At 41.6% G+C, this 12,235-nt stretch overlaps 1 protein-coding gene across 54 annotated transcripts in view; it reads right to left on the reverse strand.

Moving 5' to 3' along the window:
• Positions 1-2,078: 2,078 nt before the first annotated feature.
• ptprk (protein tyrosine phosphatase receptor type K) overlaps positions 2,079-12,235 on the reverse strand; it is a 300,910-nt gene continuing 290,753 nt past the window's right edge. For all 54 annotated transcript variants that reach the window (NM_001443271.1, NM_001443270.1, XM_087296977.1 and 51 more), the window contains 5 exon segments: positions 2,079-3,203; positions 4,393-4,528; positions 5,578-5,741; positions 5,822-5,947; positions 8,375-8,506. In NM_001443271.1, coding sequence (NP_001430200.1) covers positions 3,150-3,203; positions 4,393-4,528; positions 5,578-5,741; positions 5,822-5,947; positions 8,375-8,506 — 612 coding nt within the window. In that variant the 3' untranslated portion in view covers positions 2,079-3,149.

Raw genomic sequence — 12,235 nt, forward strand, 5'->3', positions numbered from 1 at the left:
CATCTCACAACTACTTTTCATATTGGATTCGTCTAAAATCACAAACCTCTATACTTTAACCTTACTCTTGGCGTACGAGTGAGCGGAGTCATTGGAAGCTTGTTGGCTGGAGACTTCCGCTTCCATTGATTTTTAGATGTTAAAGACAGCTCTCTGTGCCGCTTGATGTTGCAAACAAACATTTTCTATTATATTATTCTACTTTTTGTGTAGAGTCATGAACACACTTGTTTGTAGAGCAAGTAGTTTGAGTGTTGTCTGCTGTGTTTGATGCACACCTGTCTGTGGGAATGTTCGCCCGTTCCTCTTTGCAGGACCTCTCAAGCTCTATCAGGCTGGATGGGAAGCGACGGTGTAGAGCCATTTCAGATCTCTCCAGAGATGTTCAGTAGGATTTAGGTCTGGGCTCTGGCTGGGCCACTCAAGGACATTCACCAAGTTGTTGTGAAGCTGCTCCATTGATATGTTGGCAGTGTGCTTTGGGTCATTGTCCTGCTGGAAGATGGCATTATATATATATATATATTAGGGGTGTCAAAATCAATCGCTTCTTCGGTGCACCGCGAGGCAGACGCGGACAATTCGGTATCAGTTCAGTAATAATCATAACCGGTTATTACTGACGTCATTTACCTCATATGCGCTCTGTCGTGAGGGAGGCGATGGCGAGTATTTACAGCGCTTAAACTACTTAAAACTCATAAACTGTGTACAATTTCACTGTGTGTGTTTGCTGGATCAGTCTTTCACTGACATATACAACAATAGCCCCTATTTCACTGAGATCGAGAGAATGAAAGTAGCCTACTCCATTTCTCTCTCTCTCTTTCTCTCTCACACACACAGTGGCCCATTTGACCTGCTGGCGTGGCTTTTCTTCTCTTCTCGGCTGTTTTACAGCGTTACTTTTGCATACAGAAACGAGCGCGTGTCTGCAGAGTTTTCTCCACCGTGTCTATCATACATGAGCTGTGATCGCCGCTGCCGCCTGCCGCTTATCAGCATCACTCATCTGTGAAGAGCGCAGCGTGCAAGAGCCAATCACAACGTTTTTTTTTTGAGGGTGTGACCAATCAAAGGGGTGTAAGAGAACTAGACAAGGATTAGAGAGTGAGCTGGATATTTATATTTGTTTATATTATTTATTAAATGCTGGTTTTGTTTAAAGTTACAGTTTATATCTCTGACTGTTTGTATTAAATGACAAAATTGTATTACAAATAGTATATAAATATAAATATATTCAAACATTTTAATACAAGAAATGCTGCTGTGAAGAAAATATAAAACTGTGTATGAAAAGCACCGTCAATGCACCGTGATGCACTGAAATATCGAATTGAACCGAATCGATGGCATGATAATCGTAACCGAACAGTGAGACTTGTGTAGGTTCATGGCTCTAATATATATATATATGTGTGTGTGTGTCTTGCTTTATTTAATGACTGTTATTGTACCTTTTGTATGTACTCTGACCTGTTTACCAAGTTACCTTTACATGCACACACACACGTACCTGTAAGTGTTTGACTGTATTGTTGTTGTTTTTGGTATTTTTGTTATATATATATATATATATATATATATATATATATATATATATATATATATATATATATATATATATATATATATATATGTATATATATATAAATATATATATATATACATTCATTTCCTTGTCGGCTTAGTCCCTTTATTAATCCGGGGTCGCCACAGCAGAATGAAGCGCTAACTTATCCAGCAAGTTTTTCGCAGCGGATGCCCTTCCAGCTGCAATCCATCTCTGGGAAACATCCACACACACACACTCATACACTACAGACAATTTAGCCTACCCAATTCACCTGTACCGCATGTGTTTGGACTGAGGGGGAAACCGGAGCACCTGGAGGAAACCCATGCGAAGGCAGGGAGAACATGCAAACTCAGAAATGCCAACTGAGCCGAGGTTCGAACCAGCGAGCTTCTTGGTGCGAGGCGACAGCACTGCCTACTGCACCACTGCCTTGCCCTATATATATATATATATTAGTGATACTGCCGCACCGTCAGCATGAAATGGACACAAATTCTTTCACATATGTTTTTTATTCAAAGTATTTGTACTATTTGACATTGTATTACAGCCATAAAGCCAACAACTACAGACAAAAAATACATAACTTATTATTTCACATGATGAAATCTTTTTTTGTCCTTGTTCTGTTTTGTATAAAATCCGCATCAGCTGGCTGCAGTCTTCTTCTTCTTCTTCTTAAATTGGCTTTGCTCCTAAATACACTAGAGTCTAATACTGTATATATTTTGAATGCATACACTTCATTGTTTGTTTTCTTTTTTTCTCTCCATTTCCAGCACGATACAAATGTGAAAACATCAGAAAAAAATAGAGCTCTTCTCTTTGCTCCTCTTGGAGATCTCCTCGGCAAAATATTATTCACAAAAAAAACCCCACAGAAAGATTTCAAATGAAACAATGTTCAAATACAACAACGTAACAAACAAAAATAACACTACGTCAACCAGTTCATACTTAAAAAAAACAACAACTACAAAGAGTGTTTGTGTGTGCAGTGTAAATTTCGGCTAATCGAGGAATGGCAATGATTGTTTTGAGCTTCCAAAAAAAGCAAGTAAACAATAAATACAAACAATGTGCTTCATACGTATCGACATATTTACACAAGTCTTTGGCTTATGGTCATCATCTGCTACCGAAAAAAACGAGAGAAAAAGTAACAGAAATAAAAAATCAGCATAAAAACAATAATAAAAACACAGTAAGCCAGCCATTCTAGCGGAATGCAGAGTCTTTTTTGAGCCAAAGTGACGCGCTCTCCATCGGCGGATGAACAGGTTTGCTTTTTGTCCGTTCAGAACGATGTCCATTTACACAAATACGAATATATATATGCTTATTAACAGGAACAGTGAGAGACACAGAGAAATAAAGAGCGTCTTCCGCATGCAACAGCTCGCTTTAAATGGCTGCACAGAAATGACTGGAGAAACTCAAATGTTTTTTAAAAAACAAATGAAATCAAAGAAAGCTGATAAAAGTCGAGCGGGTGACGGTCAGGGCGGACGCAGAGATCTCCACGCTGTGTGTTTCTCCGACTGACACCAGATCAGCTCAGACTCCATTATGAGGTCTCGATGAACTCCAGCGCCAGATCGTAGCAGAAGCGGTACTGCTCCTGTAACACAACAACACAACGGCACAGTGTGAGCTTCATCTCATCAACTATCAGCTCTTTGTCAATCGCAGTGCTTTTCTTACTGAGAGTACATAATAGTTTAATAATTCAGTTCTAGTAACTCATTTCTTTTGATGACTTCATCCAACACCAACTCGACTCTTCATCATAACTTTTCAGTCCAGATGGATGGGGCAACCATTACTGCACCCAAAATGGTGAAAAGTCTTGGAGTAACGATTGATGACCAACTAAACTTCTCTGACCACATTTCTAAAACTGCTCGATCTTGCAGATTCACACTCTATAACATCAGAAAGATCCGACCCTTCTTATCTGAACATACAGCTCAACTCCTTGTTCAAGCTCTTGTTCTCTCCAAACTGGATTACTGCAACTCTCTACTAGCTGGGCTTCCAGCTAACTCTATCAAGCCTCTTCATCTGCTCCAGAACGCAGCAGCACGAGTGGTCTTTAATGAACCTAAAAGAGCACATGTCACTCCGCTGCTCATCCGTTTGCACTGGCTGCCAGTTGCTGCTCGCATCAAATTCAGAGCTCTGATGTTTGCCTACAAAGTGACTTCTGGCTTTGCTCCTTCTTATCTGCTTTCACTTCTGCAGATGTATGTGCCCTCCAGAAACCTGCGTTCTGTGAATGAACGTCGCCTCGTGGTTCCATCCCAAAGAGGGAAAAAATCACTTTCGCGAACGCTCACGCTCAATCTGCCCAGTTGGTGAAATGAACTCCCGAACTACATCAGAACAGCAGAGTCACTCGCTACTTTCAAGAAACGACTAAAAACTCAACTATTTACTCTCCACTACACTTCCTAATCTGCAATTGCCTCTCTGAATATCACACTAACTGTACTCAAAAAAAAAAAAAAAAAAAACTACTAATACTTCCCTTCTGAGACTTTACAGACCTGAAACTTGCCTATAGCACTTCTTCATTGTTGCTCTTAGTTGTGTAAATTGCTTCCTTGTCCTCATTTGTAAGTCGCTTTGGATAAAAGCGTCTGCTAAATGACTAAATGTAAATGTAAATGTATTTGATCAAGTCCTCAGCTTAAAGGGCAACTATTATGCAAAGCTGACTTTTATGCAGGACTTAAACATAGTTGTGTGTGAATATATCTAGCTTGTAAATAAAGTGTAACAGCAGAGTGATGTCCTGCGGCTCGTACCGGACTGTCCACCATGTTGGGTTTGCTGTTGCGCAGACTCTTCACCGCATGAAAAACATCCACCACATTCTGACGCTTTATCATCTCACACACAATACTGATGGCACAGAACATCCCGCTGCGGCCGCCTCCGTTCCTGCACACACGGAAAGAGGAATATATTTAACCATATTACTTACAGGTTTCAATATACAGTTAAAATTAATAATTCTAAAAATAGAATTATTAGCCCCCCCCCCCCCCCCCTGAATTATTCGCCTCCTGTTTATTTATTTCCCTAATTTCTGTTTAACGGAGAGCAGATTGCTTCAGCACATTTCTAATCATAACAGTGTTAATAACTCATCTCTAATAACTGATTTATTTATGTTTGTCATGATGACAGTAAATAATATTAGACTAGATATTCTTCAAGACACTTCTATACAGCTCAAAGTGACATTTAAAGGCTTCACTAGGGTAATTAGGTTAACTAGGCAGGTTAGGGTAATTAGGCAAGTTATTGTATAATGATGGTTTGTTCTTTAGATTATCAAAGATAAAATTAGCTTAAAGAAGCTAATAATTTTGTCATTTAAATGGTGTTTAAAAATTTTAAAACTGCTTTTACTCTATCCGAAATAAAACAAAAAAGACTTTCCCCAGAAGAAAAAATATTATCAGACATACTGTGAACATTTCCTTGCTCTGTTAAACATCATTTGGGAAATATTTAAAAAAGAAAAAAAAAATTTAAGAGGCGCGAATAATTCTGACTGGTTACTTTGCAAGATACTAGTATTCAGCTTAAAAAAAGGCAATTAAAAGGCTTATCTAGGTTAATTAGGTTAACTGAGAAAATAATTGGACAACAGTGGTTAAAAATAACAAAAAAATAATTTCTTAGGGGGGATAATAATGCTGAGCACAGCAGATTTTATGATCTTTTTTATTATTTCAGACAAATGAAAGTAAATTCCAGCCAAATAGAGAACAGAAGGGGACCAAGAACAGATCCCTGAGGTACTCCTGTGACCAGCTCTAGATATCTTTCTACCGGTGAGGTAAAACAATTCTCCAGAAGAAAAAATACAATAGGAAATACTGTGGAAAATGTTCCCTCTTGAACATCACAATTTGAGAAAGAGCAGAATTGTCCCATGATGGCTGCCGCTTTGGTCTTCAGCTGCGCAGGTTTGTACTTACAGGCAGTGTATGATGGTGCGCCCGTCTCCTTCTTCACACTCCTCCTGCCATTTGTCCACCTGCAGGATCAGTTTGAGGAAGGAGCGCTTGGAGGCGGGAACCTCTCTATGCCCCGCCCACCCCAAATACTGGAACTGCCGGACCATCAGGTATCCTTCCTGAGGCTTAAACACACACAAACACACACATATAAGAATATAAGAATACACTTCTGACTAAGACACGTGTCCCGGCTGAAACTCACCCTGGTCAGGTTGCATATCCTGAAAAGACGACTGATGACGTCACAGTCCATGGAGCAGGATATGCAGTCCACTTGGACAGGGCCGTATCGGAGCATTCCTTCCTCGGGCCAGTATTGTGGACACCCCTGCACACAGCAACGACATCTGCATCACCAGCTGAAGCTTCACACAGACTCCTAAAATTGGTACCATCTCGTTTCCACTGAGGAGTACGGTTCAGCACAATACAGAATAGGGCTGAGCCATGTGATCTCATATAGTCCTCATGTCCTGATAACAACATATATTATGATATCGTATCTTTTCTGTAAATTAAATCAATAGTTTAAATGTATGAACACGTTTCCCACATGGAAAAGACATAATATGAAATGATAGACTTTATATTTTGTCCAGTAGCTGATTTATACTATTATATTGCTCAGCCCAATCACAGTACAGTATCAGTTGGTATGGATGAAGCCTCATTTATTCTTGGGCATCGAGTGATTGCCGTACCCCACAGCGCTGGGCAATTCACTGGGCAAAGCCAATGTTGTTGTGAGCTTTAATACATCCATACATCTCTGCAATGACTCAAATCACTGATTAATAAAGTCATCTGGAATGGCAAAGCGTTCTTGCAGGAGAGTTCATCACGATTCTTTCATCTTCAACTTCATCTTTACCCCAGACATGCTCAATAGTGTTCATGTCTGGTGACTGGGCTGGCCAATCCTGGAGCACCTTGATTTCAGGAGCTTTGATGTGAATAACTGCACAATGGCGCCTAAAACTGTCATGGTCAGGGTGGGGAAAAGGAGCGAGGACTCAAGTGCAAAGAAATAATGGGTATTTATTAATAATAAAATAAAAATAAAAGGCAAAACAAAACTACCCCGAGGGGGAAAACATTAACAAAACACACAAACTTGGCTGGGCTGGCAAGACAAGGCAAGACTGGAGCAGGAACACAGGGGGAGTGTAGACAACGAACTGGCACAGGACTGAAAACATGAGGGGATTATAAAGCAAAAGTAAATTGACAAACAGGTGAACATGACAAACTAATAATGAGTTAACAAGGAGGGTGGGACTAGACAATAGACGGGAGAGCGCATGACACAGAGAGACAACACAAGCCATGCGCTCACATAAAACAGGACAATAACATGCAGCCAATGAGAGAGCTCATTAACCGCAAGTTCATGACAAGACAAGCACAACACTGAAGCACACGACAAAAGCACGTGACCACGATGTAAACACAGAGCCACGTGCTTTGACAAGAGACGCAAGACACGAGCACACGATAGATAAACACCTTACCGTGCGCTCACACATAAGCAACGCGCATGCTTCATGTCAGCGCCAAACAAAACTGAAACCAACTAGACGGAGGCGCCGAGAATAAAGCAGCGCGATGCTGACAGAACAAACACAAACACTAGTACAAGAGCGCCGCGTCTGAGGGCACACAGAGACAGAAACAGGACCAGGCATGGGTAGTGTCAGAGCTCTGCCACAAAAACAAGAATTTACAAGACCAGGGGTCCGTTCTTCGTACGTGAATTACTCAGTTAGCTGGATTTGGATATTGACGATTTGACATGATCCAGGATCGTTTCGTTCTTCAAAGCTGATCCGAGAGTTGTTGTCATGGCAACAGTTCTACTAGCTCAAACCTGATCTGGAGCAGGTTCAATTCATATAAACAGGATTAGATCAGCTCAGTTCAAGCAAAGATAATACAGAAAGTATGTTCCTAATTCTGATATTTTCTTACAGTAGTAGTTATATACACTTGGGAAAGTGGTAGATATTTTTAAACTATATATATATATAAAGTTATAGTCATATCACAGCATACGCAGCGATCTCAGATCAGTTCATCCAGATATTCTAATCTGATTCGCGAACTTGTTCGAAGAACCAAATTAGCGAGAGATCAGTTATCAAGATTAAAAGATCCAGGATCTGCCAAATAATCTTAGATCGTTTAAGCGAGGTACGAAGAACGGACCCCTAAGTGGCAGAACCCTGACAAAAACAGACAATAGTGCAAACAACGCTCCTATTTCTGTGCCCATGTTGTTGTTTACAGGTCTGTCTTCCGGTAGCGTTAAAGCCATGTGTTATAGTCATGTGATAGGGGCTTGACGAATAAGGGAAGGATTCAGTGATGAAGGCAATGACACACAAGCCCCAATCAGGTAGCGAATCTAAGCAGCCCCGCCTCCGTTTTCAGATGTCTCTGTTTTCCCCCATCCACACTGAGACGGAGCAGCAAAGTTACAGAATGAAAACGGCCTCTCCAGCGTTTCCAAAACGCTCCGTTTTCGGCGCTCGAGAACTCCGGCGTTGTGTGGATGGATGGCGTAACCGTAGCAAAACTTATGCGTCTTAAAACGAAAACGCATTAGTGTAAACGGGGCCTAAGACACCTCACTCCCGACACCAACCATACCCACCCACCCGTCTTACATTGTTTCTCTAATTAACAGTGCAATCTTTGAACTCTCATTATTAGAACCAACACTCATTCAGAGACGCTTGATTTTTTTGAACCTCACCTGGGCCAAATCGATCTCGTTCAGCATGACGATAGAGGTGCATCCGTAATCGTACACCAGCCTCCAGAAGTCCTTGACGGTGTTGGGTAACGGGTGCTGGGTCACGATGAAGGCGGCCGGCTGCCTGTAGCTCTGCATACACACAACACAATGACCTTCCAGCACACACATCCGCTTCATGACACTCACACACAACCAAGACGAAGATGGAGCCGTTGTCAGGATGGCTGACGTGTCGATGTGTGTATGATCATGCAAAGAACACAGTGAGCATGACAGAATAATGATGCGTGTCTTTTAATTGTGTGCGCGTGTGTTTATAAAGTGTGATAAATGTATTCGCGGTTAAATGCATTCGTTTTTCTTTGCATGCTGTGGCAAACCCAAAATTGAGAAAGGTTGAATGGAAAGTGCTGACATACCACTAAAGCCACGAAACAAATCCAGTCTAACAGAGGCAGAACTGAATCAGAAATTACCTGGTACTCTTCTGACGGCTTGATTAAAAAAAGTCCAAGAGTTTGTGAAGCGTCCGAGGAAGCCATTTCAAAGTTATCCTCTAAAAATCACAACTTCCTGAGTGCATCTATCAGTGATTCTGGCTGCTGGAGCTCCATCTCCCAGGGTCAGGGGTCAGAATGAACACGCTTGCAGAGCTCTAATTAATCACATTCATTGCCGTATCTGATGGACAACTAGGAGATGGAAACCCCGTGGCTCAGCATATCAACAAATGCACTCTCACATTAAAAACTGAGAATCTGCTCGCCTTCATGTCACACCAAATCTGACTTTCTTTCCTCCATGGCAGACAAAAGGAGAGATTACTGGAGAAATCTGCAGGCAGCTGTTTTCCGTTTACCAAAATCAGAATGTGAATATTCTTTCAACATTTACTCAAGCCCCAAGAGTTTTTTCCTCTTCTGTTGAACACAAATGCAGGCACTCAAAAAAACAGCCCTTGACTTCTATTCTACAATGGGTTTCAATGGCTGTTTTATTCAGAGTTTCTTTATTTGTGTTCAATAGATGAATGAAACTCATGAAATTGTTTAGAACAGGGATCAGCAAACTTGTTTCTGGATGGTCGGTGTCCTGCAGAATTTATCTCCAACCCTAATCAAACACACCTGAACAAGCTAATCAAGATCTTACTAGGTGTACTTGAAAGACCCAGGCAGTTGTGTTGAGGGGCGCTGGATCAAAACCCTGCAGGGCACCGGACCTCCAGGAACGAAATTGGAGACCCCTGGTTTAGAACCACTTGAGTCTGAGTAATTTTCATTTCATTTTTAGGTGAATAAACCTTTAACTCTAGTTTATATGACTCATGGTGCTTTCGTGATGTATAAATTTGAACCAAAATATGCCATTTGTGCAGAAGAATGATTGAAGTGTGTGTTGCGTGCACTACTGTTAAGCCTGGTTTATACTTCTGCTTTAAGTAAGACCCACGGCACCTGCTTTGCGCGTAGCCGTGCATTTATACTTCTGCGCGCTGTTTGTGTTCCTCTGCACAGAAACGCTAGCTGGCAGTGAGGTGTTTGTTCCTCTGTGTCAAGTTTCTTTGCTGGAGTTTAGTTTTTTCTGAACGCTACCTTTATGTACAGGTGGGCAAACGTGCTCATTTTGAGGCGGGAATCGGCGGACGTTCAACAACTATAATCATAAGGTAAACACAAAACTATAGTCTCCATCTGGAGCTCCTTCACAAGACTCCACACTTGTGAATAGTCAATGCATCATGCTCGCGGCTCTCACATTCGCCCACATTTGTCAGCTCTACCAAGCCGACCAGTCACAGAGCTTGCGCTATGCGTTAGTTGCATTTTTTGAGAGGCTCACGTCAACTATGCTTAACGCAGAAGTATAAATCAGCCTTTACAGTAGTCTCTTGCACTTTTTAGGAGCGCAACATTGCCTTTGTTGTGTGCAAGTGAACACTGTGCTAAACAATCTCCAAATGTGTTCCACAGTGAGAAAGAAAGAAAAACATTCAGTTTTGGATCGACTCGAGGGTGAGAGAAATGATGACAGAATGTTCACAATTTAGCTGAAATTCAACACGTTTAGAGCAAGAGATTCACATTTACACTTACCTCACCATTACCAGTTTTGGTATCAAAATACGTTGGACTTTATTCTCTTTTGAAAACCCGAATGACTTTATAAAAGTTCAATTTACGACAATATAGAGCCATCAAGAAGAAATCATTCATTTACTTTACAGAAAGAAGCCACGGTCTCGTTTCCTCAGAGCGGTACAGTACAGTACAGCCAGATTCTGTATGGGTTACTCTGAAAAAGTTTACCCTTACTAAGTAGGCATGGTGTACGCCAGAAGGTTTCAATTAAGATACAAGATGTGCAGCACCTGAAACTACGGATACTGGAAGCCTGTGCTGCCATTTCTCCTGCGGTGTTGCTATCAGTGTGTGAAGAGTGGGAGAAGAGGGTTGCATTGACAATCCAACACAATGGGAAACTTGTAAATAACTCACGAAAGAATAAAGTTACGTTAAAACCAAGCACGCCAGTGTTTTCTTGTTAAATTCCCAACAAGTTTGATGTGTCACATGACCCTCTTCCTATTGAAAAAACAAAAGTTGGATCCAAGATGGCCGACTTCAAAATGACCACAATGGTCACTACCCGTCTTGAAAAGTTTGTCCCTCACATATACTAATGTGCCACAAGCAGGACATTAATAACACCAAGCATTCCCGTTTAATTAAGATGTATCCTTATAAATGGCCCACCCTGTATAAGTAGGCCTACGTGTATCAAACAATGTCAGAGAAGATGTGATGATCTTTCCCTTTGTGGAAACCAGAATAAAAAAATCAGCTACTTTTCAGTCCTTTCTCTGCTGAAAATTCCAGCTTAAATCAGCTTAGGTTGGTTGGCTGGTTTTAGCTGGTTAACCAGCCTGGTTTTAGAGGGGTTTTGGCCATTTCCAGCCTGGTCTTAGCTGGTCAGGCTGGAAATTGACCAGCTAAATCCAGCTAAAACCAGCTTGACCAGCCTTGTTTAAGCTGGACATAGCTGGTTTTGGCTGGGCTCCCAGTTTGGCTAGGCTGGTCAAGCTGGTTTTAGCTGGTCATCTCCCAGCCTGACCAGCTAAGACTAGGCTGGAAACCAGCCTGGAAGTGGCCAAAACTCCTCTAAAACCAGCCTGGCTGACCAGCTAAAACCAGCCAACCAGCCTTGGCTGGTTTAAGCTGGTTTTTTCAGTAGGGTTGAGGTTGTCAAGTTGTCAGTGGATGGAATATTTTCTTGAATCTGGCAACCCAGCCGATTCTACACGCTGAATTGAAATAATGGAGTCCAGCTCGTCCTTTTACTCCCATACTGTTGTATTAGGTGCTCTTAAGAAAGGGTCCCAGAAAAGTGGCACAGAACAGTTCACTATTTTGCCAACTCTGACTGTTGAAATGTAAATAAACGCATCCTGTACTATACCGTACCGCTCAGTGGAGATGAGCCATGATGAAATTAACTCAAGACAGATAATCGCACACATATCAAACAGACTGATATGACACCACCACCAGGTTGTGTGTCTGATGGTAGTTTAGCTTTTAAAGTGGCTCCCGCTAACATCTGTCCCGCTCACAGGACTTGCCACCTGGATTTGTCTCTAGCTTTCTGCAAGTCCGTTCCAAAACCCACTGAATGATCTGACTTTACTGTCCACACTGACAGCTGCCCTCTGAAGCAACAAGCTTACTCACTAATAACTACAGCGTTCAAAAACAAGAGGCCACAGAGTTTGATGTTAGTAGGTTGCTAAGCCAACAGAACCACGCTTTAAGAAGAATCTGCAAGCCACGGCGCAAATACTGGAGTCGGATAATCCAT

The sequence above is a fragment of the Danio rerio genome, chromosome 20 (assembly GCF_052040795.2).
Source record: "Danio rerio strain M-AB ecotype USA chromosome 20, GRCz13ab, whole genome shotgun sequence".
NCBI classification, from domain to species: Eukaryota; Metazoa; Chordata; class Actinopteri; order Cypriniformes; family Danionidae; genus Danio; species Danio rerio.